We start from the raw sequence: 27,969 nt of genomic DNA, 5'->3' as shown, positions 1-27,969 counted from the left end.
GAACAAAGCAATTTACATGGCGGAGACAATCCACCATCTGAATTCTTCCTACAAGTGACCCTGAAGTTCTATTCTCCTGGATGTGTGGGGCGAGGAAGGGATGGAATCCTTCACGCTTATCACACATATGGGAGAGAGTATCACACAAAGACTGTCACTGCTGTGTGAGTGCTGGATACTATCACAAAAATCCATTAGAACCACAATGTTAGAAAGTTCTGTGGTGACAACGGGCATGGGCACAGAGCTTTATCTAGAATGACCCACTAAATAATTCATGTGGCCCTGTGGATACATGTACAGGTACAAAGAGCACAAAACCGAAGACGCCATCTACCAAAACACGCTTAAATTTCAGGCAAGCCACATAAAACATTTCAGAGCACAAATCTGATTTTAATCAGAACACAAAGGACCTTAAAAGTTCTGTTCTGGGTAGAAGACATAGCGGCTTTACATAACATTTCTATGAGAGAGAAAGGATAAGATAAACACTGCCATTTAAGCACATTATTTTTAAAAGCTTCCCTGGAATTATATCCACTTAACTCCAAATAGAAGGCCGAAGCGGACAACCACAGAAATCACACAGTACCTTCTCCTGCGTCCTCAGTGACGATGGTGAAGGTGGCGGTTTTGTTGGCCACGCCGTACACCAGGCCTGGGCCATACGCAGAAACGCTCCCGCTGTTGGGGTAGTTCACGTAGAACTGGAGTGGGCTCTCTGGGTTTGTAAAGAACACACACAAAGTTGGGACCCTTTGAGTGGGGGGATGCCCATCTCGGACAACCCGGGATTTAACAGTCACCCTGCAGCAGCAGGTATGGTGTCTCCAGTACAGAACAGAAGGCAAAAGGAGACTGTAGGGCTCAGCATCCTAGGACACCCAAGGGGGTCAACCCGCTATTGACCCTCCATGGATCATACAAGAAAAACAGTCCTGAGGCTGCCCTGGATTAGGGGGGCTTAGGCAGGGAAATATGGCTCAAAGGGACAGGTCAGGAGGAAACAGTGACATCGAGGGGAGAAATGACCCACTAGTAGAGGGGATGGCTGTCTGCTGGTGACTTTCAGAGTATGCAGGCCCGGCTCTGGGAATGTCTCCTACAGTTGTCAGATGCAAACTGGGAAAAGACCTCAATATCCAACAATAGGGGGTTGGTTGAATAAACATCGGTCTACTTCAGGGTCATTGAAAAGAATGAGGGAGATCTATGTATACTAACTTGAGAGGTTATCCGTAACGTGTTGCGTTAAAAAGAAAAAAAGGCAAATTATATCTAATATTAATACCCACTATAATGCCCATATAATAATACCTTATGTAATATATATCCATTAAAATATATCCTATATCAATACCCACTATAATACCTATATAATAATACCCAATGTAATAAAACCCTATGTAACATATGTCCATTATAATATATCCCTATATAATATTAATACCATTATGCCATGCCAAAACAAAACAAAATTGCATGCACATTTGTAGGTACAGAGAGAGACATCTGAAAAGATACACATACCAGCAGTGGAAGTAGAAAGAAAATGGTGGACATTTTTTACTTTTTCTGTATCTGCATCTTTAGAATATGTAAATAAAGGCAGGTAATTTTTGCTTTAAACAAATATTATGCATACACATACACTAAAGCTAATATCCAACTGGGAAAAATATTTCCAACTCCTGTCGCAAAGGGCTAATCTCCCCAGTATTTATTCATTTATTTTATTACTCAATGAATTTATTACATTTATAGTTGTACAATGATCATCCCCATCCAGTTTGATAGTATTTCCACCCCACACCCAAACTGTCTCCTTTGGAAACCATAAGTTTTTCAAAGTCTGTTCTCCCCAGTATTTAAATTGTTCTCGGAAGGTGCTATGACAAAGGCCAATGGTTGAATAGAAGGCATCCTGGGCCAAGGATACAAGCGTCCAGTCCAGAGAAAGGGAAAGACAAACATTACTAACTGTACAGAAGGTTGCTCAATCTTTTTCACAGGATAAATAAATAAAGAAATACTGTTTTTTAACTATCATTTTGGAAAAAAAAATCCCCCCCCCTTTTTTTTGCTTTTTAGGGCTGCACCTTGGCGTAAGGAGGTTCCCAAGCTAGGGGCTGAAGGAGCTGTAGCTGCTGGTCTACACCACAGCCACAGCAACTTGGAATCTGAGCCACATATGTGACCCACACCACAGCTCATGGCAACGCCAGATCCTTAACCCACTGAGCAAGGCCAGGGATTAAACCCGCATGTCTATGGATACTAGTCGGATTTGTTTCTGCTGTGCCACAACGGGAACGCCAAAAAATCCCAAAACTTGTTATCATATTCCACTGGAAAGTGGGCAGAAAGGCAGGTGCTCTCCTACATGGCTGAGGGGTGTGAAGGGAGAGAGCCCGATGAAGGGCATTTTGGTGAGATCTGTCGGAATGATAGATGGCTGGGCCTGTCCCAGCAATTCCTCCCCCCAGGAAGCAAATCTCTCAGACACACCTGGAACGTGTGAGATGAGGGATGTGAAAGGCTGTGCACCACAGCATGACTTAGTGATCCCAAGAGGTAGGGAAGAACCCACATGAACTCCAGTAGGACAGACGGTTCACATGTAATGTGCATCCAAATGGTGGGGTACCACCAACACCCTACTATGGGGACATGCAAAGCTCCCCAGGATACGCTGCGAGATGGACAGGGCAGTATCAGAATCATGCATGGTGCATGCCACTGTTTATATAACAAAGGGGAGAGGGATTAAAAATCTGTGTTCCCATGTTCTGTAGAGTCTTAAAAATACTCTGAAAGCAAACATAAAAAATGAACAACAGTCAGGTTCAAGAAGTGGGTCGATGGGGGATATGGGTGCAGAGGAAAAGTTTCTCCCCATCATTGTTAAACTACATGGATACTCAAAATATCAAATTAAAAAGTAAAGAACCACTTTTTTTTTTTTTTTTTTCCCTTTTTAGGGCCACACCTGTGGCATATGGAAGTTCCCAGGCTAGGGGTCCAATTGGAGCTATGGCCGCCAGCCAACACCACAGCCACTGCAACTTGGGATCCAACTTGCTCCCTTGGCATATGGAGGTTCCCAGGCTAGGGGTCTAATCAGAGCTACAGCTACTGACCTACTCTACAGCCACAGCAATGCAGGATCCGAGCCATGTCTATGACCTACACCACAGCTCATGGCAACGCCAGATCCTTAACCCACTGAGCAAGGCCAGGGATCAAACCCGCAACCTCATAGTTCCTAGTTGGATTTGTTAACCATTGCACCACAATGGGAACTCCAAAGAACCATTTTAATAATTAAAAAAAAAAAAACACAAGAGTAACACTGTGGTTGATGGACACGAAACTTGAGCTGGTTTTCCTTGCCAAGGGCAGCGTGACAATAAGGCAGATTGTTCTCACAACCTCTTCCCCTGTCTCAAACTCCCACATTGCTTAGAGCTGGAAAGTCCCTTGATGCACCTCATTTTTTCTCCCAGCTCACCCTTTGGCCATGCTCGGCATAGTGACAAAGACAGTCATGGACAGAAAGGCCTACACTTTGACCCATGATGCTGCATCATCTCTGCTAGACATTAGCTGGATCTGCTGGGGTCCCAGGCTGGTTTTGCAGGGACACCCACACTGTACTCCCAAACCTGCCACTGAGAACTGGTCACAGTAGCTGACTGAATATCTACAACCTCCCAGCTGTTCAGGCCTCTAAATCCTGGGGTTCTGCAGGGCCAGCGGGCCAAGGTGCTGAGCCTGACTCACCAGGGATATGGCTGCCCATGTATTTGATGTGCATCTCGTGGAGCCCGACCTCGGTGGGGGCATATCTGACGGTGACCGTGCCATCCTTGTTGTCCACGATCTCAGGTGTAGCTGTCTTCCCGGAAGGCATGTGGACCTCTCCTGTTGGAGCACAAGGAAACAGGGTGGTGAGCCTGCCAAAGACCTTCCCCCTGAGAAGCTGAGCACAGGGGCACAGGTAGCCTTCAAAATATAGGTTTTCAGATCTGAGAATACTCATGCGCTGCTGCCAAAAACATTCAAGTTCCACAACAGGAAGCAGAAATGTAACTGTCATTATTTTGTTCTCTTTTGTTTTCACAAAATGCAGCAGGCAACTCACAATAAAGCGTCTTCTACTTTTGTACTGACAAACTGGAAGTTCAAATGGGATTTGAAAAGACCACAGGACCAGTTGGATTAGTAAAACATTAACTCAAAGAGAAGCAGGCATTGAAAGGAGAATAGGAGAGAAAGTAAATCCTGTACAACAGACCTCAGTGTCAATGTCAGACCTGGAAAAGCGGAAGAATAAGAGAAGGCAGGCAAAGACGGGAAAAGGAATCTGATAGTCGAGAAATATCTAAACACAGTAGTTCTCAACCTACAGGGAATCTCCAGCCCTCTCTAGGATGCAAGTTATAAATAAACCACCTTTTCAGAGATATACATATATACACAGAACATTCTGCAAACCCAGGGGCTGATGGACCGACCGTCTAGAATAAGAACCTAGGATGCTGGATTAATTCCGGACCCCAGATCTGGGGCACAGTGGAACCACCACTGTTCTAGAGAGCTGGTGTGAATGAGTGAGATGGTGCTTACCGGTGATTTCTCCTTTCCTGACTGCAAATGGAATGACCAGGTCGAAAGGCTTAAATCCTAGGCCATTCATGTCACTCACTGGGACATAGGCCTCTTCGGTGACCTAAAAACAGGAAGCAGTAGTCACTGGGTAAGGCGGACAACAGTTTGGGCTGGTGAAGCTACAGGGAGCAGAGCAACTGGGAATTTTGCAAGCTTGTGAAGACAGGATTTGGGGAAGTGACTGTGCATGTAGCACAGGTTTGTCTAACTGGCTCTGGGGCCGAAGTAGACCCTGAGTGATTGAGAGAGTTATGCCGACCAATTGCTAAAAATTACTAGACTATCTGCTTGTAAAATTCCCAGCTGTGCCCATGAGACAGTGGAAAAGTGAGAGACAGTAATGTCTGTGAGTCCCAAGAGGTTCCATCTGGAAAGGTTTAGTTGCTTGTGGCCTGGAAAAGAAGGTGCGTTTTAAGTGGCAGAAAGTAGCAGCGGTGGCTTTCCCCTTGAACAGAAACCAAATGTGCAAGTGGCGGCGTGGAGAATCAGCAGGAGGGCTGAGACAGCTGTCCATCTTTCTCTTTAAATGTGGGAACAAACTGCACTGAGCGTGATCACAGACATGGTGGTGGGCGATTCGTGGAGCGCGTACGATGACATAGGTGGGTCTCAGTGCAGAGAAAGCAGGGATCATGGACTGATGGACTGATCAGTGGGAACAAACCAATGACCAGGACACCCAGAGGGCTTAAGCAACCCCCCAAAGCAGGCTGCAGCTTTTCTGAAATAAAGGCTGAGTAAACACAGACACACAAAAAGGAAAAACAAAAACAAAAACCAAAAGTGTACCCAGGGTCTGAATCCAGGGGGACATGCATTTACCGGTGCCTCCTCCACAGCCGCAACTTCCCCATCTGTGGCCTGGTCAGTGGCAAATGGAAATTAGTTGGGAATCACATTGCAGGGACATTGCTACTCAGCAGATTCTACAACCTGAGGACTGCTTCCTCCCCATCCATCTTGCACAGCAGGGAGCCACGCACTCTACTGGGAGCCTACATTCTTCCCATCTTGTAACAAGCAAGTTTGGCATCTGTTCTTCCAATGTCACATCTACCTGCCCTCTGAACCCATGACCCCACTTCTAGGAAGCGGGCCTATAGAAAAACTAGCAGGAAAGTCCATGGGTAACTGCTGTGTGCAAGGGGTTTTACTGGAGCCATTTATGGTCTGGATAGGCTAAAACAACCTAAATACCTATCTGTAAGGGAGTCGGCTAAATTTATACGGTTGTACCTGAGGCAGCTTTTCTGAAGAGATGATCAAGTCTAATCAATTAATGTGGAAGTATATCTACTGCATATTGAGGGAAAGTGCATGGTGTAATCTCACACACAAAATCTAACCCCTGCAGCATGAAATTGGGAAAGGGGCTCTTGTTACTTGATGAGGGTTGATAGCAGTTAACTCACTTTTTAAAAAGCACAGACTTCACATTTCTGATCCAATCAACCTGATGGGATGGGTCCCCTGGAAGTTCCCTTTTCTACCATAATGAACAAGAATGGAAAGCCTCCCTCATGGAGGAAAGCTTCTGTGTCCACATTTACTCCTGTGTGTGTTCTGACATCTCAGAAAGGGGGCTTCACTTACAAAGGCAGCTTTGTGAACTTCAACCTTTGGAACAGCCTTATCCTATTACAAAGGACCATGGATCTTTTCAGATTGGGGTGACTTGGGGAACACATCAGCTGGGAAGACCTTTCAATGACTACGCTATGGCCTCTGATGAGTGACTTCTTAATGGTGACAAGTAGAGAAGCTGCTAGACCCGTGACCTGGTGTGCACGTGTGTGTGAGATGTTTTTAACCAAACCGGCCTGCGGGGCTCCTTGAGACATTGATTGCAAAGGCAGTACTGGGTATTCAGGTCCTTTTGGCCTCAAGTCTGTAGGGGATAGCAGAGAGCCTCCCTACAAGAGGCCAAGGAACACAAAGTCAGGCCATGTGGGTAAGGCTGGAGGAAGCCTGGGATGGGAAAAGTGAAGACCCAAGCCGGGTGCCCTGGGTGTCATCTCCTCTGCTTGCAGCAGTGGTTAAGAGGTGGTGCATGTACACAAAGTACCCTGGCTCTGTGTGTATCCAGGGCTGAGGGGACATTCATTCCTAATGAGTTTGGTGGCACCCAGCTCAGGTTTCTGACCTGTCTGCTAAAAGGAGCCTTGGTACTTTCTTCCTGATTTTCTCACTCAGACCCTCCTAACATGGTCTCTTATCCCCAGGTCATTGCACCAGCAACCAGCAGGGCTGTGACCTCTGCTCCATTCAAACCAACTGGCTGAAGACTCCTGTGGGCTCAAAAGAGATTCTTAAAATCTCAACTGGGACTTTTCTAAAAATAATGACATACATTTTCTAGCTGCCTCTCTTTCTCTCCTGAAGCAGAAAAACATTGCAAGTTAACAGTTTCAAAAGTTGACAAGTGTTTACATCCTGGAGACATAAAAAAGGCTCCAGATCTCCGGCCCAGTGTTTACAGATAAACAAACATCTATGGAAAAGAATGAATTTACAAAAGAATGAAGACTGGGGGACAGACGTGGGCTTCTGTTTGGAATGGAGTCTTTGTGCCTGTTGCTGCACGAAGTGAAATCAATAGGAGCTTTGGAGGCTATGAATGGGGTCAAGCCACTGAGGCCTGTGATCTCTGCGGTCTGCTGTCCATGGCATCAAAGGGCACAGGTGAGGAGGATGTGCTTAGTGGCTGTCCAGAGCAGGCAGCTTGATGTCTGCTCCTATAGAGCATTTGTTTTAAAAAAAAAAAAAGAAAAAGCCAACAATGCTCAGTTCCCCCCCCCCCACCCCTTTTTGGCAGCCCCGCTGTATATGGAATTCCTGGGCCAGGGATCAGACCCAAGCCAGAGTTGCAACCCAAGCCACAGCTATGGCAACGCCAGATCCTTAACCCACTGCCCGGTCAGGGATCAAATCTGCAACCCAGCACTCCCAAGACACTGCTAAACCTGTTTCGTCACCGTGGGAACTCAACAATTGATTAGTTTTAAGGGCTAAATGAAGGACTGGTCCTAAGGTTTCTAACTCTTTTTCTCGTTGAGGAACCTTATTCATCAAAGGAAGCTTCAAAAGCCACTCTGATTTGAAAATTAAAGGGCCTAGCCATTCCCTGGCCCAGAGGCTTGCATAATGGTTTCCTCTTATCCCAGATGTTCCTAGCTTCAAAAGACAAGCCATTTCCCCCTCATAATCAAAGTCTGAATTTTTCCAAAACACAACTGGAGGTACTTGGAATCCTGGGATATCAGAGTCAAGTCTCCAGACATAACAGCATCCAGAGGAGGAGGAAGTAGTAGAATTAAAAGCTGTAATGTTTTACTTTTTTTGGGGGTCACAGTATATCTTTCTGAGCTGGACTTAGCCCAGAATACTGCCCAAGTTCCTTAGCATAATGGATACTTTGGTTGCCAATAGGATTCCCTAAAAACTCTCAGAGCCAAAGGTTCCCTGGGTTTTTAGAGATTGCTATAGGACTCTGCGCAGCCATGAGTGCGTAAGACAATTTTTTTTACAGAGAATAAAGAAGTGGCAAGCCTTAATAAACGGCAGCTGTTATTGTCTCTGCTCACAACAGCAAGTTCTAGAGAAGGACTTTTCCTCACCATGACAGTGAAGGGGCTGTTGGGAATATCAACGCCACCGAAGCGCACGTAGATGACATAGGTGCCTGGCTTGGCGGCCGTGTAGAAAATGTCATAGGTGCCATCCTCATTCTCAATGACATCAGCCTCAGCCTCAGTGCCGTCTGGGGTCAGAACCGTGCAGGTCACTTTGCCTTTCCCGGCAGTCTTGGCGTCAACCACAAAGCCCACTTCCTCGCCGGTTTTCACAGTGGAGGCAATGCCAGGACCTGGAGAAATGTGCAGGAGGACAGCATGAGGGCTTCAGCCCTGGAGGCCCCAGAACAAATCACACACATTTGTGTTGTATCTGTGAACGTCGAACCTTCAACTACCGCCACACAGAGGGATGTCCTAGAGAGCAACCCAACCCCAACCCTGGGAAGCATTCTATCCATTACTTATTAAATAAGGAGTATCTGCAAGTTCTGAATGACCATATGTTAAACCCAGTCTGCCAGCATTCAAGGGTATAGCAATGAAGGTCAACTTCCGTTTGTGTTTTCTTTTTCTTTTTTTGTATTTTCTAGGGCCACTTCCGCGGCATATGGAGGTTCCCAGGCTAGGGGTCTAATCGGAGCAGTAGCCACTGGCTTATGCCAGAGCCACAGCAACGCAAGATCTGAGCCGCGTCTGTGACCTACACCAAAGCTCATGGCAAAGCTGGATCCTTAACCCACTGCGTAAGGCCAGGGATCAAACCCACAACCTTATGGTTCCTAGTCGGATTCGTTAACCACTGAGCCACGACGGGAACTCTGAAGGTCAATTTTCATTAGCAAACATATACTCAGCCTTTTCTTACGTGGCAGATAGACACAAAGGTGAGCAAACTATGGTCTCAGCTCCCAAGGTGTTCAAAATCCAATGGGACACCAAGAATGAGAGCTTAGCCTGTGGTGGAAACACTAAGTTACAACAAAACAAAACAAACAAACAAACAAACCCCCAAACCAAAAAAACCCAACAACCATTCTTTAGAGAAGCATTCTGCAGTACATCTATGTAAAAGTCCTAAGAATTTATATCCCAGTATTGCCACATTGACAAAGGGCTTCCTGAGAAAGGAGAACAGGGCTGAATTCTGAAGGCTATGTACTCTTGGCTAGGGAAGAATTACAACTTTTGTCTCTCTCTCTCTCTCTGTCTCCCTGACTCATGGTGCCCCTTTACTGAGGAGCCATAGATCAGGCAGTGCAAAAAAGTGTGAACTAAAGCACATCGGCCAACAAAAAGCTAAGTATGTAGAAGCAACAGGGATTAATAAGAACATGTTGAGACAGGGGTAGGAGAGGGAAGACTGGAGTCTGGCCCTGAATGACAGGATGAGAGGTGGGGCCAAAGGAGGCCCTGGACTGAGCAAAGTATCCTACCTGAGCTGGGCAAGGAAGGAGAGCCTGGAAAGACAGGAGCAGGTCCCCAACACTGACATGCCCTAAGGTTAGCAAAAACAATCCCGCTGTCCCTGGAACAGCATGGACCTAGAGGGTGGCAGACTGGCCAGTGTTACAAAATTTCTCAATTCTTGAGGTGGGTGAGACAAAAAGGGACTAGCTGCTCAATTTACAACCTTGCCATGAAATTCAAAAGATTTTCTCCCTTCAGAATAAGTTGAGGGAGTTCCCATTTTGGTGCAGCAGAAATGAATCCGACTAGTATCCATAAAGATGTGGGTTCAATCCCTGGCCTCACTCAGTGGGTCAGGAATCCAACATTGCTGTGAGCTGTGGTGGAGGCCAGCAGCTGTAGCTCTGGTTAGATCCCTAGCCTGGGAACTTTCGTACAACATGAGTGCAGCCCTGAGAAGAAAGAAAAAAAAAAAAAAGATTAAGATGAGATATGAGAAAAAAGAGGACATACCCAGGGTGGATGTCAGTTTAGTTTTATTTAAAGAGAAGCAAATCTGTTTTATTTCAGAAGTCAGGATTCATGGTTTGAAATCTGCTTAAAGCAGCATCAGAGCTGCAAGAGCTGTTTTTAGAAACTGAAAGGCCCATGATATTCAGAGAGTAGCGTTTTACAAATGGTACTGTGATGCTCCAATAGTCCTGGAGAATTCCTGCAAGACTCTGACATAAGTTCTGAGTATGGAGGAAAATCCTAGATCCTTTAACGTGCCATCTATACATGAAAATCATAAATTTGATGCTTGTCATGAGAGTTGCCATCACAGTTGAAATCTCAACAAATCATCCACTTCAAAAGTAATTATAATAGTTTCCATGTGCCTGGCACTGTGCTAAGCACTCTTCATGCTTGACCTCATCTAATCTCTGCAAGATTCCTGTCAAACAGTCTCTGCTCCTTGGAAGAGCTTCTTGAAACTTAAATGTTCTCTAACAAGATCTTGCATCTAGGTCTGACCAAAGCTAAGAGTGGTTGAGCAGCATCTTGCCCTGATCCCAAAGCTATTACTCAGAAGAGAAGGGCCAGACCTCGGCTTTCTGATGCCAAAACCGATGACACTCCCGACCTTGACCTGCACTCACCTGTGGCCAGGCACTTGCTGGCATCGCCTGTCTGTGTGGCCCGGATGCGATAGGGAGACAAGGGGATGTCATCCCCGCCATAGGTGACCCCAATCATATAGCGTCCAGTCTTGTCGGGGATGTAGGTGACGGCATATGTGCCATCTTTATTGTCGTGAACAATGGCCCTTTTGGGTTTTCCCTCTTGGTCCTGAGAATCACAGAGAAATGCTATTTAGGATGTAGTCATTGAGATGTAGAAACCATTCAAGGAAAATCTTGACACATTCTGCTCATTAATTAGCGCCTCTAGAGGGAAGAAAAATAATTGCTGGCTTACTACAATTTCTTCTGTGGAGCAGCAGGGAGTGGGGGAGTGGGAGAACAGGGAGTCACACAGAGCCCCCTAACACTGTGATGGACAAGGTTAATTTTTAGCCATTCTTCTGCCAAGTGAACAAATAGCTTAAGCTCTAAATCCATTGACATATTGAGAGACAATGGGACAGGGGCTCCATCCTCTGCACCATCATACACTCTCTCCTCTCTTTACAAATAGGACCGTAATTCCTAGCTAGGTGCTCTGTTCCCAAGAATCCACTTCCTAGTATCCTTGGCTGGTAGGTTTAGGCTTGTTGACAAACTTCTGGCAAATGAGAAGAGTGAAGAAGTCTTATGAGTGACTAGTGATGGGGCTGCCTAAGAGAGCTGATTGAGTTGGATGGTCCCCCCTTTCACTTCTGCCTTTCTTCCTCCTTCTGGCCTGCCATGTGGATTGGATGGTCTCCTCATGGACCTCCTCGTGGTCCATGAGGAGACCCCTAGGGACAGAGGCCACACGCAAGGACAAAGGAGCAGAAAGGTGGTGCCTGCTTCCTGATAAGCCCTCCAGGCACCTTGCCTAGCCTCTGGGCCACTTTATCAAGAGAGAATTATCCCCTGTGTTTAAGCCATCTTTTTTTTTTCTTTCTTTCCTTTTTTGGTTGTACCCTCAAATTATGCAAGTTCCCTGGCCAGGGATCGAACGAGCAACACCACAGAGACTAGCCAGATCATTAGTCCATTGTGCCACGGTGGGAACTTCTAAGCCACCCCCCCACCCTTTTTTTTTTTTTTTGGTTTTTAGGGCTGCACCCATGGCATATGGAGGTTCCCAGGCTAGGGGTCTAATCGGAGTTACAGCTGCCGGCCCACACCACAGCCACAGCAATGCCCTGATCTGAGCCAAGTCTGTGACCTACACCACAGCTCAGGCAACGCTGGATCCTTAACCCACCAAGTGAGGCCAGGGATCGAACCTGCAACCTCATGGTTCCTAGTTGGATTCGTTTCGCTGCGCCACGATGGGAACTCCTAAGCCACTTTAAAAAAAAAAAAATTGTATTAGAGTACAGTTGGTTTGCAATGTTGTGCCAATTTCTGCCATATAGCAAAGTGACCGGGTCTTACATATACATACATTCCCTTTCTTATATTATCTTCCATCATACTCTCTCCAAGAGATTGGATAGAGTTCTCTGTGCTGAATAGAGAATAAGCAGGACCTCACTGCTTATCCATTCTAAATGTAACAGTTTGCATTACTAACCCCGAACTCCCAGTCCATCTCACTCTCTCCCCTTCTCCCTTGGCAACTACAGCCTGTTCTCTGTATCTATGAGCCTGTTTCTATTGGGTAGGTAAGTTCATTTGTGCCATATATATTTTTTATTTTTTTCTTCTAATTTTATTATAGTTGATTTCCAATGTTCTATCAATTTTGTCTATACAGCAAAGCAACTCAGCTATACATATATATATTCTTTTTCTCACATTACCCTCCATGTGCCATATATCATATCATATGGTATTTGTCTTTCTCTTTCTGAGTTACTTCACTTGGTATATGAGAATTTCTAGTTCCATCCATGTTGCTGCAATTAGCATTATTTTGTTCTTTTTTATGACTAATATTCCATCGTGTATATATACGTTCCACATCTTCCTAATCTACTCGTCTGCCAATGGACAATTAGGTTGTTTCTGTGTCTTGGTTGTTGTGAACAGTCCTGCTATAAACATTCAGGTGCATGTATCTTTTTGAATTCTAAGCCACTTTTATTTGAGTGTTTACTGTAATAGGCAGTAAACTTAGTCCTAACTAATCCAATGAGGAATTCTGAACATTTAAAAATAAAAACATAAGGAGGTCCTGTTGTGGCACAGCAGAAATGAATCCAACTAGTAACCATGAGGTTTGGGTTCGATCCCTAGCCTTGCTCAGTGGGTTAAGGATCCGGCATTGCCATGAGCTGTGGTGTAGGTCACAGACATGGCTCGGATCCTGCATTGCTGTGGCTGTGGAGTAGGCCAGCAGCTGTAGCTCTGATTAGACCCCTAGACTGGGAACCTCCATATGCCGCGAGAGCAGCCCTAAAAATCAAATAATCAAAAATAAAAATAAAAACAAAAGAATAGATGTAACAGAGAGCAAAACACATGAGCTGCACCAAAATGTGATACTTGGAGCTCTATCTCAGACTTCTCAGGCAAGCGTGTTTGTTCTGCACAATTACTGATGCTCAGGTGGAGAAATTTGGCAAACATCTGCCTGAGATCAGAAATTGGTGATTGAGGAGTTCCTGTCATGGCACAGCAGAAACGAATCCGACTAGGAACAATGAGGTTGCGGGTTTGATCCCTGGCCTTGCTCAGTGGGTTAAGTATCCAGCGTGGCCCTGAGCTGTGGTGTAGGTCGCAGATGCAGCATGGATCTGGCATTGCTATGGCTCTGGCATAGGCCGGCAGCTACAGCTCTGATTAGACTCCTAGACTGGGAACCTATGGGTGCAGCTCTAAAAGGAGAAAGAGACAGGAAAGAAGGAAAGAAGGAAGGAAGGAAGGAAGGAAGGAAGGAAGGAAGGAAGGAAGGAAAGAAAGAAAGAAAGAAAGAAAGAAAGAAAGAAAGAAAGAAAGAAAGAAAGAAAGAAAGAAAGAAAGAAAGAAAGAAAGAATGAATTGGTGGTTGAAATCATAGTTCTTTATAGCTGGCCAGGAAATTAGATCTTATTAATGAAGTTTGGCTCCAGAAAATTCACTCAAAATTACCGTTATCTGAACAGCAAGCAGGCCTTCCCCGGCATCTCTGGCATCGATTGCAAACTCCACAGGCAGGCTGGCAGGCACACCATAGGTACTGAGGCCAGGGCCACTGGCAGTCACTTTGCTGGCATCATACGTGGGAAGGACCTTGACCTTAAAGGGACTTGACAGACATATACACACCCCGGTTCAGCATGAATACACTTCAACCCAGTTACATCTGACCTCTCACCTTTGGATTAAGAGGGGGGACTTCGGAGTTCCCGTTGTGGCGCAGTGGTTAACGAATCCGACTAGGAACCATGAGGTTGCGGGTTCGGTCCCTGCCCTTGCTCAGTGGGTTAACGATCCGGCGTTGCCGTGAGCTGTGGTGTTGGTTGCAGACGCGGCTCGGATCCCGCGTTGCTGTGGCTCTGGCGTAGGCCGGTGGCTACAGTTCCGATTCAACCCCTAGCCTGGGAACCTCCATATGCGGCCCAAGAAATAGCAACAATAACAACAAAAAAGACAAAAGACAAAAAAAAGGGGGGGGGACTTCAACAGCATATAAGGTTTAAGCGCCTTATAGCCAACAGAAATTTGTAACCATGTAACCATCATATAAGAGACCAGCTTTCCATGGGATACAAACTAATTTCCAAATTAATTTGGGAAACATGGAGTTAACACATTTAACCCACTTTTGTTACATTAACATAATGATCACCAAAATGGAAAAAAATATTGGAACTTAGGTTTTGATATCTTATCTCATCCTTTTATGTTTTCGATGATGTATGTAAGACATATTAGCAAAGTAATACACAAATGTAATTTATAAATTACGCTTTTATACAGAGTAGAGCTAAATGTGTATCGGGGTATAGGTGAAACTTTTTAATCTTAAGTATGGAAAAAGAAAAACCTTTGGCAGCTGTTATGAAGAGTGAGGAGATTATGTAATATTTTTATTTTGTATTTTGTCTTTTTAGGGCCACACCTGTGGCATATGGAGGTTCCCAGGCTAGGGGTCTAATTGGAGCTGTAGCTGCTGGTCTATGCCAGAGCCACAGCAATGTGGGATCCGAGCCACGTCTGCAACCTACACCACAGCTCACGGCAATGCTGGATCCTTAACCCATTGAGCAAGGCCAGGGATCAAACCCACAACCTCATGGTTCCTAGTCAGATTCGTTAACCACTGCGCCACGACGGGAACTCCAAGGCTAGTGTATTTTAATATCTGTGTGGAGCATGCAGGTTCTCAGGGATGCTGATCTGATGGATGGGTGGATGGATAGGTAAATGAGTGGACAGATGGGTGTGAAGGAAGATGGGTGGATGAATGGAGGGTGGGCAGGCAGAGCAGTGCTGTCAATCCTGCAGGGGGAGTGTGGGGCCTGAGGCTGGTTTGGACCCCTTCCCTAAGTGTTAGGAGCTTACCTACGAGGGATCTCTTCATCAGCATATTTAACAGAGACCATATAAGGCCCCTCCTGGGATGGGGTGTAGGTCACCGTATGTGTGCCATCCCCATTGTCCACCACATTCACTGGCTCCACCAGGCCTGAGAACAGAGAGGAGAGGTCTGAGGAACTGGCTGGCCTCCCCTTCATTCCACCCTGGGCTGAGTTAAAAAAACGATCACATTAATTCCTGAGAGCTATTGGTTTCCAGTGATGAGTGAGTAACACAAAGGCAAGCAGGCTATAATCAGAGGCCTAAGAAATCACAGGAGATAGGATCCCCAATTCACAGTTGCAGGAATGACCCTAAGAGACACTTTGAGCTTCTTGGCTGAAGTACACTCAGTTAGACCTAGAGTATAATTAAGGAGACTGCCTGCACTTGTTGCTGGAGGGTGTATGGTGAAGATGCATGTTGCAGGCATGCTATATATAGCCTTTCAAGCTGGTTAGGCATGCTTGGGATATGGCAATTTTACTCCACAGCTGAGAAAGGGCCAAAGACTCCAGAACTCTGAACAGCAAAATTTAACCAACAGGCTGGTCAGTCAAGACTTGTAGCCATCTGTGAGCAAAGACCACTATGGTGCCAGCATGCTGGTAGAAGTGCAGGTGCAGGTACAGGGCAGGTGAGGGTGCCAATCTTATGGGGGTCAGAGGGCTCTCAATGTGATGGCAGCAGGGAATGGTTAGAGATTATGTCAAAGCATAATCAAGGCATGCATTAGGTTGGTAGATTCTAGATCCTAGTTCTGAACATGAGTGTCAAGGATAGGTCAACCAAAAAGCAGATTCATCAATGAATGGCATACTTATTAAGCAAAGCAGATGAAGCAGGTACTAAGCAGTTTCAGAGGTAAGGCCAGCAAGAGGCTTACATAAATCAGAGCAGCAGCCAATAGGAAAATGCAAACCTGTCTCCATAAAGTCACCCTTCAGGTCACGTTTAAAGAACTCTGAAATGGCTTTCAAGGGGCTGCGCCTTGACTGGGAATCCGTCTCAACAGCTAAAATTAAAAGGCTGTTATTTCAGAGTACTCCATAATAGAGTTATGTATCTAAGGAAATCTTTTCTCTATTTCGGCACCCCCTGCTCTGCCCTCTCACCCTCTTGCCCTCCCTCCAACCCCAGGTCTTAGAAGATCAGTAACTCTGTGCAATCAGATTCCAGGCCTATGACTTCATTTCCCCCAAATCACTTTGGCCCTGAGCTTCAAAGGACATAACCTCTTGCTGAACCCCATTAAGGAGAAAGTTCCTCTTCAAAGAAGGAAGACCTCATTTGTCATTACAGTGAAGCCAAGAACATCACTGAGAAAAAAGTCTATATAATTTAAGGTATTAGGCGGAGAAGGGGCCATTTTAAATTCTGGAAAAGGAAGTGTGATCACCTACTGAAAAAGGTAAATTTTAATGTATGGCAGGGCTTTGGCCCAAAATGCCCTGTGTCAGCCTTACCCAACCCAAACTCCAGGCTGCGAAAGGGCAGGCCAAATTGCCAACAAAGCCCATTCCCCAAGAGAACCTCTCTCTTCAGGGAGTGGGGAGAACAACTCAGGTATGTGCCACACGGGCTGAGTACTGGTCCTTTGCGGAAATTTTGGATATGCACCCGTGTGAGCTCTAAGGCAACTTGAAGAGAGTCATCACCTCCCAATCCACCACCCACCCAAATCCAGACCCACCCCGGCCACCTCACAAATGATGAAACACATAATGAAGCAGTTCCAATCATTTTACATGTGAGAGCCCCAAAACTACTTGCTTCATCTCACTACTTAAAAAGAAAATAAATAAATAAATACAATACTTACAGTCATATTATTAAATGGGGGAAAAGACAGGCCACTAGAAAAATAACAGGTCTGCCTATTTTTTAAGCATAAACTACTGTTTAGTTAACACATGGAACAATTAAGTGATTTAAGAAAGTTATTTTAGTTTTAATTTTTTTGGTCTTTTGTCTATTTCGGCCTACACTTGCAACATACGGAGGTTCCCAGGCTAGGAGTCGAATTGGAGCTGTAGCCACCAGCCTACACCACAGCCACAGCAATGTGGGATCCAAGCCACGTCTGTGACCTACACCACAGCTCAAGGCAACACCAGATCCTTAATCCACTGAACAAGGCCAGGGATTGAACCTGTGTCCTCATGGATACTAGTCAGGTTCATTAACCACTGAGCCGTGATGGGAACTCCTTTTTTTTTTTTTTTTAAGTTCATGACAAAACTCAAAAGCAAACTGCCTGCTCTGGGTCATGGTTGCTCCCATCTGGGGCAGATAAGTGTCAGCAGGAAGGCAGGATGTGTACTTACCTCGTGGGCCCAGGACTCTCACTTCCAGGGGGGCCAGGCCAGCCTTGCTGCTGTCCACCGTGAAGGACTGTAAGATGCGAGCTCGGACACCGGAGCCCAGGCCAGGGCCAGCAATCTTGACCTTGCTGGGGTCCACAACATCCTTCACGGGAACCCTGAAGGGGCTGCCTAAAATAGAAGTCATGGGATTCTAAGTATAGCTCACTTCGTGCCTGGAGACCCATCTTGTGTGCATCCAGAATTGTATTATTGCTCTACCCAGGCCCTTGGTTATACTGGCCCCAGTCAGCTCCTCCTGCCTTGCTGTGTGTGCACCTACTATGTGCAGAGGTAGTACCAGGTGCTGGGCCCAGGAGTGGTTACTAGCCCTCCTGGAACCAGGATACAGGAGAAAGATGAGGTAAGCAAGTCACTATAATATTGTATACTACAGATGTTGGGGACGTGTACCAAGTGTTGCTGGAAAACTCAGAAGGGAATGAATCTAGTCTACAGGAGACCAGAGGAAGCTTTGCAATATCATCTGAGATATAAGACTGAACAAGGATCACCCAGGAAGCAGAGAAGGATTTCAAGCTGAGGGATCAACATGTGCAAAGGCCGGAAGGTACAGAAGAAGACAGGGTGTTGAAGAAACTGAAGGAGGATACTGAGTGGCGGAAAGAAGGCGTAAAGAGAACTGCAGAGAGGTAGGCAGGCTGTGCAGCCTAAGCCAACATCCTCTCCCACCAACAGCTCCTTGGGGACCCTGGGAATCCTGTCCCTGCAACACATTCAGCAACCCCGCCCCTCACAACACATGCAAAACAGCACCTTCTTGGTTCCCTGGCCAGAGGTGAAGCCTTGCTTTTTCCCATCCTCCTGCATGGCTGATCCCACACCTGACACTGGGGCCCTCTGGCTGTGGGTATTGATTTTAAGTACTGATGGATCATGGAAAATGCAGGGAGATTGGGATTTGTGGGAAAAGCTCTAAACACAGCCAAAGGCTGGGCCAGGACCATCATGGATTCTGGATTCCAAGAAGGACAAATGAGGCCCTCCCCAAGAGGCGAACCAGAAACAGGAGCCACAAGGCCGTGAGCACCATGCTTCAGCCTGCCAAATCCATCACCAAGGGGCAGCATGCCTCTCTTGCAGAAATCCACACACTTCCCATGAATCCTGGCAAGGTTAGTGATGTCTAACTGCCAGGACCATATAAGCCAAGGTCTCTCTCCTTAGCATCTGTGAGTTTGTACTTTGTAGACTCAAGGGTAGTAAACAACAAAGACCATACAAACAACCAAGACTCTAGCTTTTTAACAGAAGTTGGGCTTCAGTGGCATCTGGTTTTTCAGCTAAGTGAAATAAATGGCTGACCTTGGCAAAGACAAGCACCACATTTCATGCCAGAGTTTAGTGAAACAAAAGGGAGCTTTCTTTCATAGACACAATCGAGGATTTCATTGTCAATAGGTGACAGCAATGAAACACCTCTGAGGCCAATTTCCAAGTCAGAGCCTCCAATGGAAATTGTCTAAACTTAGCATGAGAGTAGCCAAGAACCGACAAATTCAAGTCCAGAGTGGATTTGAAGTCCATTCGCCTGTTCTGTGCCCCAGGCAGACAGAATCAGTCAATCACAGCATCCCTTCTTCCTGATGCACTCATCCCAGTCGATCCAGTGGTTGAGACAGCCACCACCAACAGACCACAGCTGACCCACCAGGGGAAACCAATGTGCCATTGTTGGTAAGAGAGGACACCTTGTTAAAAATAACCTCACTATGGGTTTGTGTCAGGCCAGGAAAAACTGGGCTAATATTTAACCAACCAGAATTCCTATGAAAGCAAATTAGAAGCTACCAAGCTGCTAAATATTTCACAGTAGAACCTTATGTGTTACTTTCGCTATGAAGACTGACACTAAGATAACCAACTTTATTGAATGGCTCTGCCTGGGGAAATTCTGGGTCCAGGAGAAGTTGGTATTTGGCTCTGGGAGGCGACAGAGCCTGAAAGTTAAAAAAGGAGTCACCCTTTACATCTGATGAGAAATTATCAAATGGGCCTGCTTCTGTTGTTATGCCATTTGCTTTAAGCACATGGGTCAGCCACAGGGGCTCAACCTCTCACCCACTTCTGCAAGGGGAATTCCAAAGCTAAGGGCGTCCAACAGACTTTCTCAATAAGATCAAAATAGTTGTGTTGCTTCCACAATCAGGATATACTCATCTCTACTGCGACCTGCCTGGTGGGAGCCACCAGCTCGTCTCCCTGGAGACAGCCTTCCACCCATTTTCCTAGCTGTACCCTCCCATCCCACAAACTGCCAGGTCAAAAAACTCCAAAAGGTCCCCTTGGCTCTGCAGTGTCACCAATCCCTACTCTCTTTCCTTATCAACAGTGGACAGGAAGTTCAAAGAGGGCAGGAGCTTGGTCTTGTCCATGGCTGAATCCCCCCAATGAATGATTATAGGAATTAAAAAAAATCTGTATTGAAAGAGTGACAAGGCCAAGTGTGACGGGAAATGTTTCATTAAATGAATTCAGGCTTTAAGGAACATTAGAATAGAACTAACATGTGCTGAAGGTCAATGCTTTCCAATCAATGTGAGGAAGGAGGAGGGAGTTTGAGTGCATTTGCACGTGCTAAGGACAGAGTGCAGACAGAATCAAGAAAGAAAGTGTGTGGTTATCGGACACTCTGGGCTCCTAGAAGTCCATCCAGAAACCCAAAAGTAGGGCCCTCAGCCTGCCCCTCCTTCTCTCAGTCTCACCTGGCCTCACAGCCTTCAGAACAACACTGAGCCATCACAGGCTCAACCTGCTCTTGACCTGAGACAAGGCATAAGCTGACTCAGAAGCAGACCTCAAGTCCTTAGACTTGTGTCCCCACCAAACCACACACTCATCTACCCTTCTAGATGTGAGGTGGGCAGCAATGCTTTATTAAATCAACAAAACTAGAATCTATGGAGATTCTCCTGCTGGAGCATGAAAGCTGAAGAGCCTTTCACTATTTAAGTTACATATATTTTTTAACTGTTTGAATCATTGATAGCCCTGGTTCTCAACTAGGGATGCTTTTGTCCCCTAGTGCACGTTTGGCAGTATCTGAGACATTTTTGGTTGTCACAAAATGTGCTACAAAAATACCCTACAATGCACAGGAAATTATTATTATACCTATTTTACAGTAAGTGTACATACTTCAATAGAAATTAATAATTAAGAATTTGAGTCTGTGCGGCTTTATCCGCTACCAGGACTGTTGATGGAAAACAGAAAACATGTGTGTATAAGATGAACTAACCACAAAATGAAGTAGAGATTTTGAACTTTGTAAAGACTCAGCTTTCCTTTAAATTAAGATCTAGGTCGTCCAACATGTGAAGAACCATTCTCAGTGAAAACTCCAAGCCAATGCTTTTTTGTCATACTACTGGTCCTCTTAGGAGTTAGGATTCTCTTGGAGATGCAGCCCTAAAGGAAAATTCTTCCTCTGCAACTATTGCAAATACCAGGCAGTATTTTCCCATTCGGAGATAAGCAAAATTTAACCTGCTTTCATGTAAAATCTCTTATTCTTTGGGCTCCTTTCAGAAGGATAGCTTACCAGGGATGTGGGCTCCTCCATAGGTGATATTCACATCATAATCTCCTGGGGCAAAGGGGATGTACTCAGCACTACAGCTGCCATCTTTGTTGTCTCTGCAGTTTATCTTCGACTCAGACGGTCCCTCAACAGTTATGCCAAGACCCCCAATTCCTGCCCCTCTGCAAAGTGCAGAAAAGAAAGCCAAGTTGTACTAGTGGTGCCAGTATGCTTATTTACAAATTTAAGATCCCTCTATAACCTATCCCATGTAGTCAACCATACTCAACTACTGTGACAGCTGTCATACGGGGAATTTCTTAACAGAGTAATATAAAATAATACAAATAAAAATAGCTTTGAAATCTCCTTTCCAATGCTTATCCTTCAGTTGTTTTTCTTATTGCATTGGCTTGGTCTGAAAGTACAAATCAGGTATGTGACTTGTGAGCAGTTTAAATAAGAATACTTCTAATATTTCAGGAAAATACGAAATTGGCTCTATATTTCTGCATTATCAAGTTAAGGAGCGTCAACGAGCCCTGATTTGCTCAGCAGTTTTATGGATATTATCAAGTGCTTTTTGACACTTTTTAAAGCATACTAGGTCTTTCTCTGTAATACATATCTCTATGAAGAAAACGCCTCACATGTGATTTAAAAAAAAAAGAAAATTCTCAAAAGCCAGGAGACCATGACACATATGTAAGATACATCCACAATTTTTTTTTTTCTTTTTACAGCCGTACCTGTGGCATGTGGAAGTTCCCAGGCTAGGGGACAAAACAGAGCTGTAGCTGCCTGCCTATGCCACAGCCACAGCCATGCGGGATCCAAGCTGCATCTGTGACCTAAGCCACAGCTTTCAGCAATGCCTGATCCTTAACCCACTCCACTGAGTGAGGTAAGGGGTTGAACCCACATCCTCATGGATACTATGTCAGGTTCTTAACCCGAGGTTCTTAATGCCAATCCATAAAACTTCTTGAGAGCAGTTAACTATCTAGAGCTACATCTTTTTCACCATCAACACACAGATCCCAGGGCCTTGCTTACTTGGTGACCATGGTGAGGACACAGGGTTTATTGACACAGAGACCCCAGGGCTTTGCTTACCTGGTAACCACGGTGAAGACATTGGGTTTGTTGGTAAAGGCTTCTTTCAATCCAGGTCCTTGAGCTTGAACCCGGGATGGCTGGCAGCCTTCGGTTACAGCCACTTTGAAGGGACTGTTTGGGATGGGCACATCATCGTATGTCACCTCCACTACATGGAGGCCTGTCGAAAACAACATGCAGAAATACATTTGCGTACGAGTCACCAATTTGTGGGCAGTGACACTGTAGAGCTCAGGTCTACGTGCTATGCCATGTTATCTGAGAAGCACACATTAAACAGCAATGTTGGTACGATTTGATTTTGAAAAGCCACAGATTTGTTCACTTGGCCGTCACATACCACTCCCCCGACATACACACAGAAGGACTCTCCTTCGAGCCAATGTCACTGAGTCTGCATTCAAGTCAGTCATTTGAAACACTATCCTGGTCTGAAAAAACTCTATCTGGTTACTAACCAAAAGACAAAGAGAAACTTGTGAAATACAATAGAAAAGCATCCACGAAAAGAGACCTAAAATTTGTACCTCAGAATGTTTAGGGATTCTATATTTAAGTAATGAGGAGATAGATGGTGCTTTTATTTTTTTCTTTATGCTTTGACAATGTATCAAAACTTAATCATGCCTGATATTCAGCAAAGAAGTTAACTATGTTAAAAAAAAAAAATTGTACAAATGAGCAACACGCCATGACATCACCATAAGCTGCTCCAATGAGGCTGAAGATAAACCCAGCCCAAGTGTCACACCATAGGGCCAGCATGCCAGGCACTGAGCAGACAGGGAGCTCTATTGGGAAGGGGAGGTCCTCACATTTCCCTGTCACTGTGCACGTGCTTCAGCAGAGACGGGCAAAGCACATGAGGCAGGAGTTAGCTTCAGCCACGGGGAAGCCCAGTGAGCTCTGAACAAGGTCATGTTCCAAGCAGAAGTCAACTCACCCTTCTCGAAGGGTGTGTATTCCACCTGGTAGGTCCCATCAGCATTGTCTGTGACGAAACACTCCGTGGAGGCCCCCGAGGGGTTGGCAATGTGGGCCTTGATGTGGTCGCCCCCAACCTGCGTCAGGGGTCGTGAGTCGACCGTGAAGTCGGTGGTGGCTTCACGAAACACATCTGCAGAATAATCACACTGGTGAGAATATTGCCAACACATTGGACCCAGGGGCAAATGCGAGAGCCAAGATTCTCAGCACTTTAGAACACATCGTTTGGTTTCAGAGACAGCAAACTATTGGTTTATCTGACTCAAAATCAGGAATACTAAAAGCCACCTTACCCCCAAACCCCTGGCAAAAGAAGCTTCTTGCAGGGCACCCCTGGCTGAGTGACAACCCAATATCTGCACACTGCTTGGGATGAAGTTGGGATCAGGACAGGTTAAAGGGTAAAGACAGATAGCACGCGTGGTATTAGCCAGCAGCACATTTTAAACCTTTTTCAAGTAAGTGCCAAAAATGCACTTTTTCCCACATAAAAACCAGGATTGCTAGTTTTACCAGGGAAAAAAGGGAGGGGGGAGTGGCAGGTAGAAATCTGCTGACAGTGCTGGGAAAATGAAGAAAAAAAGGCGGGGTCCTCACCCCCTTGGCTTTGGTCCCCAATCCCACTCCCTGATGCAGAGGCCGCAGGTGACTTTTCCTCTACCTGACCTGACCCCATAGGCGAGGGAGTTTGTAGCCCTCTCTGGAATTTCTGCTAAGTCCCCTATCACATTGGCAGCCTCTTTCTTTCTCAAGAAACTCACCTTTTCCTTCAATTCCTGGCCCAAAGACTTTGACCCGGCTGGTGTCCACGGCAGGCTCCACCTTGACCCTGGCGGGGAAGTGCGGCACCAGTTCACCACCATACTTCATGGTCAGTGTGTACATGCCCGCAGTCAGGGGCACGTAGGTCACCGCGTAGGTGCCGTCTTTGTTGTTCTCAATACAGACTTCTGCTTTCGCTCCCGAGTCGGAGACAGCCTCCAGGCCCAGGGTCCCTGGCCCCGCTTCTGAACAGTCCACGCTAAGCAGCCCGGCCTCGCCCACTTTCCCATGCTCAAGCCCTGGGCCTGACGCCACGACTTTAGAGGGGTCGAATGGCATTTCAATGTCGGCTTTGAAAGGAGAACCAGGTATGTGGACTTCTTCAAAGAGGATGTTGACGAAGTACTCCCCGGGCTTTGTGGGCAGGTAGGAGACGGAGCAGGTCCCATCACCATTGTCCGAGCATTCGATTTTGGCCTCGCATGGACCTTCCACGGTTAAGCCCAAACCTCCAGTTCCAGCTCCTTTGGTGTCGATGGTGAACTCAGCAGGCTTCCCCACAAGACCGCCTTCAAGGCCGGGACCATGCGCCTTCACCTATTTGAATAAAGAATACATGTCAGACTCTGCATGATGCTGCTATCACTTTCAACACCCAAGCCTGCAATCAGTTCTGAGCTGCCTCTGGATGAAGTGGTCCTCGTCCCTGGGGCTAACTTGTGCCACACTCCCATTAGAGTTGTAACACACACAGCGGATGCTGCAAATGGCTGGGGAGGGCACAGCAGAGGCATGCCTTCCCTCTCTTCTGCCAGGCTTGGTTCAAGGGCTGGAGCTGGACACCTAACATTCAGTCCAACAGACACGCTCAGGTTTCCTGGCTCGAGCACTGGTAGAGTGGCTTCTATGGACCTTGCTGTAGCTGTGGTTGCTATACCTCCCTCAACAAATTCTGCATAATAAAAAACTGACCTGGTGAATCCATGTCATTCTACGTTTTCCCTGATCCAAAGAGTGTACAACACCAAGAGTGGACCCTAATGTAAACTACGGACTTTGGGTGACAATGATGTTGATATATGTTCATCAGTTACAACAAGTCAGAACTTGGGTTGGGGTGGGGAGGGGTATCGGGGAGGTTAAACCTGATGGGAGGAAGGAGGTATGTGGGAAATCTCTGTGCCTTCCTTTCTATTTTACTATGAACTTAAAATTGTTCTGCAGAATAAAATCTAATTAACAACAAAACCAAAACCAAAAAACCCTAGGACTTCCTGGTGTGGCTCAGCGGGTTAAAAACCTGATTAGTATCCATGAGGATGCAGGTTCGATCCCTGGCCTTGCTCCGTGCGTTAAAGATCTGCTATTGCTGCAAGCTGTGCCAGAGCAGATGTGGCTCAGATCTAGTGTTGCCACGGCTGTGGCATAGGCTGAAAGCTACAGCTCCAACTTGACCCCTGGCCCTCGAACTTCTATATGCTGCAGGTACAGCCATAAAACAAAACAAATAAACAAAACCCCAACTAAAATTTTTAGAAGAGAGGGGATGAAGCTTTCATCTCTGGTTCAACAAATAAGACAGTTTTTGTAGGATTCATGCCATTAGGGACACTGGGAATATGCTAAAACCCTTGATTTGAGGCTCCTGGGAGTAAAAGAGAATGAAAATAGTATATTTTTTATACTGCATTATAATCGCTTGTGCAGGGTAAGCTCACTGTGTGTGCCTGACTTCAGACTGAGGCCCCCATACCCACCATCTCACCTCACCCTTACAGGCTCACCTGAAGCTGACAAATGAAGGACCAGAGACCCTCACCAAAGCCTGACAGCCAGAGCATGAGGAGGTGTAGGGGTTTGCAGGAGAGAAAACTCTGGTCAACCACTGAGAACTGACTGTCAGCACAAAACCATCTTCTTTTTTTTTTTGTTTTATTTTTTTAGGGCCATACCTGCAGCATATGGAAGTTCCCAGGCTGGGGGCCGAATTGGAGCTACAGCTGCTGATCAACACCACAGCCACAACAACGGTGGATCTAAGCCATGCCTGTGACTTACACCACAGCTCACGGCAATGCCAGATCCTTAACCCACTGAGCAGGACCAGGGACTGACCCCACATCCTCATGGATACTAGTTGACCTCATTACTGCTGAGCAACAACAGAAACTTCTGACAGGTCTTCACCAGGCAGAACCAGAGAAGGACTAACTGAGGTGTTGTATCTGCCAACAGAGGTCAAATTCTGGAAGAAAAAGGAAAGCTGACCTTGGTGGGATCAGGCGGCAGTGAGGCCTCCACCATGTAAGGGCTCCCAGGCACAGGGTGTCCATCGTAGGTCACATCGACAGCGTACAGCCCCTCCTCTCGGGGTATGAACTTGGCCGTGCTGCTCTCCCGGCCCGCCACAGGCGCCACCAGACATGGCACAACCTTCCTCGAGGGGCTCAGGATCGTCACGTCCAGCTTCCCCTGGCCTCCAGCCCCTCTGGTATCAATGGCGAACTCCTGATCCTTCCCAACTTCGACTCCTAGCAAAGGGAAACAAGCCAAAGGGATGAGCTGGCCCAGCAGCAAAACCACCAAGAGCAGTGATAGTTCCTTGGACATGTTTTCTCAGCTTCCACGACAATTCATGGCTGATGCAGAACAAGAGGCAAGACTGGGTGAGAGTTATCAGCCTCAATAACAACTATCAGAGTGCTCTTTCCTTACCAGAGTGAGATGACACATCATCTCTAATTTTCATCACAACCCTACAGAGGACTTATTAGTAACCAAGGGATGTAACAGATGGAGAAACTAAGGCTCAGATGGCTTAAGTGACTTGTCTGGGGGTACATATCTAGCAGACTACAAAGCTGGGACTCAAATCTAAACTGACATGACCCCATGAACTGCAGTAACTCATAACCTGACGGCTGTCCTCTTCTTTACTTACTTTTGGTGTTAACTTTATATCAAAACACTCCCAGGAGCCAATGTTTTATTTACTAACTCTTGGCAGCACATTCAAACCTGCAGCCAAGAAGGTAAAAGTAAGAGAACTGGCCAATGCAGGGGCATGGAAGCAAGTCTGGACTGCTGAGAACTGACTCCCTGTACCGTGTTGATACTTGAAAGGTCTCTGCAAAGCAGGGCTACAGAAAACCCATGTGTTACATTTGATCAAAACAAGGAAGGACTTGAACCAAATCAAAAGCACTGGGAGCCTAGGGCCCACTGCCACCACCCTCCCCCTGCCCCTGAGGAAATCCTGACTTGGGCAATCTAGGGACTGTCAAGATCAACAGTGCCAAGCCATAAGCAAAAAGGCCTTGGAGCTCCACATCCCAAAGCCTTCCTAAGTGACATAGTGCTTGTCCCAGTCTAGAGTCAAAACGCTTGGTGGCTTGGAGAAAGGTGTTAACAAGGGGACACGTGAAGGGCTGGACTGTGACTGTTCTTATTTAGGCTCAGAGCTGGCTGCTCCCCAGGGACAAAAGCCAGCCTAGAGCTCTTGCTTCAGAGCCCCTGGAGCTGGCCTCACTCACAACATGTACATTTTGGTCAGAGGGCATCGAAGGTGCTCACCAAGGATCCCACTGAGACCTGGAGAAAAACTCACAGGTTGAATAAGAGGCTTGCCCTAAGGTATGCACTGATCATACTGAATTTGACTCTCAAGTGCAGCCAGGCTGGGGCCATTCGGCAGCTAATGCCAATGAGAAGATGTAAGTGTGAACATTCTCCAAGATACACTGACGCAAGAAGGCAGGCCAGAGACATACTGGTATAGCAGGGTAACTTTAATGCAAAATAAACATTGCTGAATGCTTTCTGCTGGCACATAGTTAAGTACAGATGCAGAAAGATGATGTGGAAGAATCAAAACTGAACCGGTCACTTGGTTTAACCCT

The 27,969-nt window shown here is 46.2% G+C and overlaps 1 protein-coding gene across 10 annotated transcripts in view; it reads right to left on the bottom strand.

Annotated features, from left to right (window-relative positions):
* Window positions 1-27,969, bottom strand: part of FLNB (filamin B) — a 149,493-nt gene that overhangs the window by 24,564 nt on the left and 96,960 nt on the right. For 3 of the 10 annotated variants that reach the window (XR_002337596.1, XM_021069061.1, XM_021069063.1), the window contains exons 20-34: window positions 26,339-26,601; window positions 24,070-24,667; window positions 23,265-23,438; window positions 22,319-22,481; window positions 21,224-21,384; window positions 17,623-17,790; window positions 16,218-16,310; window positions 15,281-15,404; window positions 13,865-14,021; window positions 10,799-10,988; window positions 8,292-8,539; window positions 5,464-5,535; window positions 4,633-4,735; window positions 3,787-3,927; window positions 596-724 (exon numbers count right to left, since the gene is read on the bottom strand). Coding sequence is in view for 7 of the 10 variants with exons in the window: in XM_021069061.1 (XP_020924720.1) it covers window positions 596-724; window positions 3,787-3,927; window positions 4,633-4,735; window positions 5,464-5,535; window positions 8,292-8,539; window positions 10,799-10,988; window positions 13,865-14,021; window positions 15,281-15,404; window positions 16,218-16,310; window positions 17,623-17,790; window positions 21,224-21,384; window positions 22,319-22,481; window positions 23,265-23,438; window positions 24,070-24,667; window positions 26,339-26,601 (2,784 nt within the window). In the remaining 3 variants the exon portion in view is untranslated. The remainder of the gene's footprint in view (window positions 1-595; window positions 725-3,786; window positions 3,928-4,632; window positions 4,736-5,463; window positions 5,536-8,291; window positions 8,540-10,798; window positions 10,989-13,864; window positions 14,022-15,280; window positions 15,405-16,217; window positions 16,311-17,622; window positions 17,791-21,223; window positions 21,385-22,318; window positions 22,482-23,264; window positions 23,439-24,069; window positions 24,668-26,338; window positions 26,602-27,969) is intronic. The other 7 variants (XR_002337597.1, XM_021069064.1, XR_002337598.1 and 4 more) reach the window with 5 other exon arrangements.

Source organism: Sus scrofa, chromosome 13 (genome assembly GCF_000003025.6).
Source record: "Sus scrofa isolate TJ Tabasco breed Duroc chromosome 13, Sscrofa11.1, whole genome shotgun sequence".
In the NCBI taxonomy this organism is placed as follows: Eukaryota; Metazoa; Chordata; class Mammalia; order Artiodactyla; family Suidae; genus Sus; species Sus scrofa.
The sequence above is the reverse complement of the archived record's forward strand: the minus strand, read 5'-3'. Positions and strand labels throughout refer to the sequence as shown.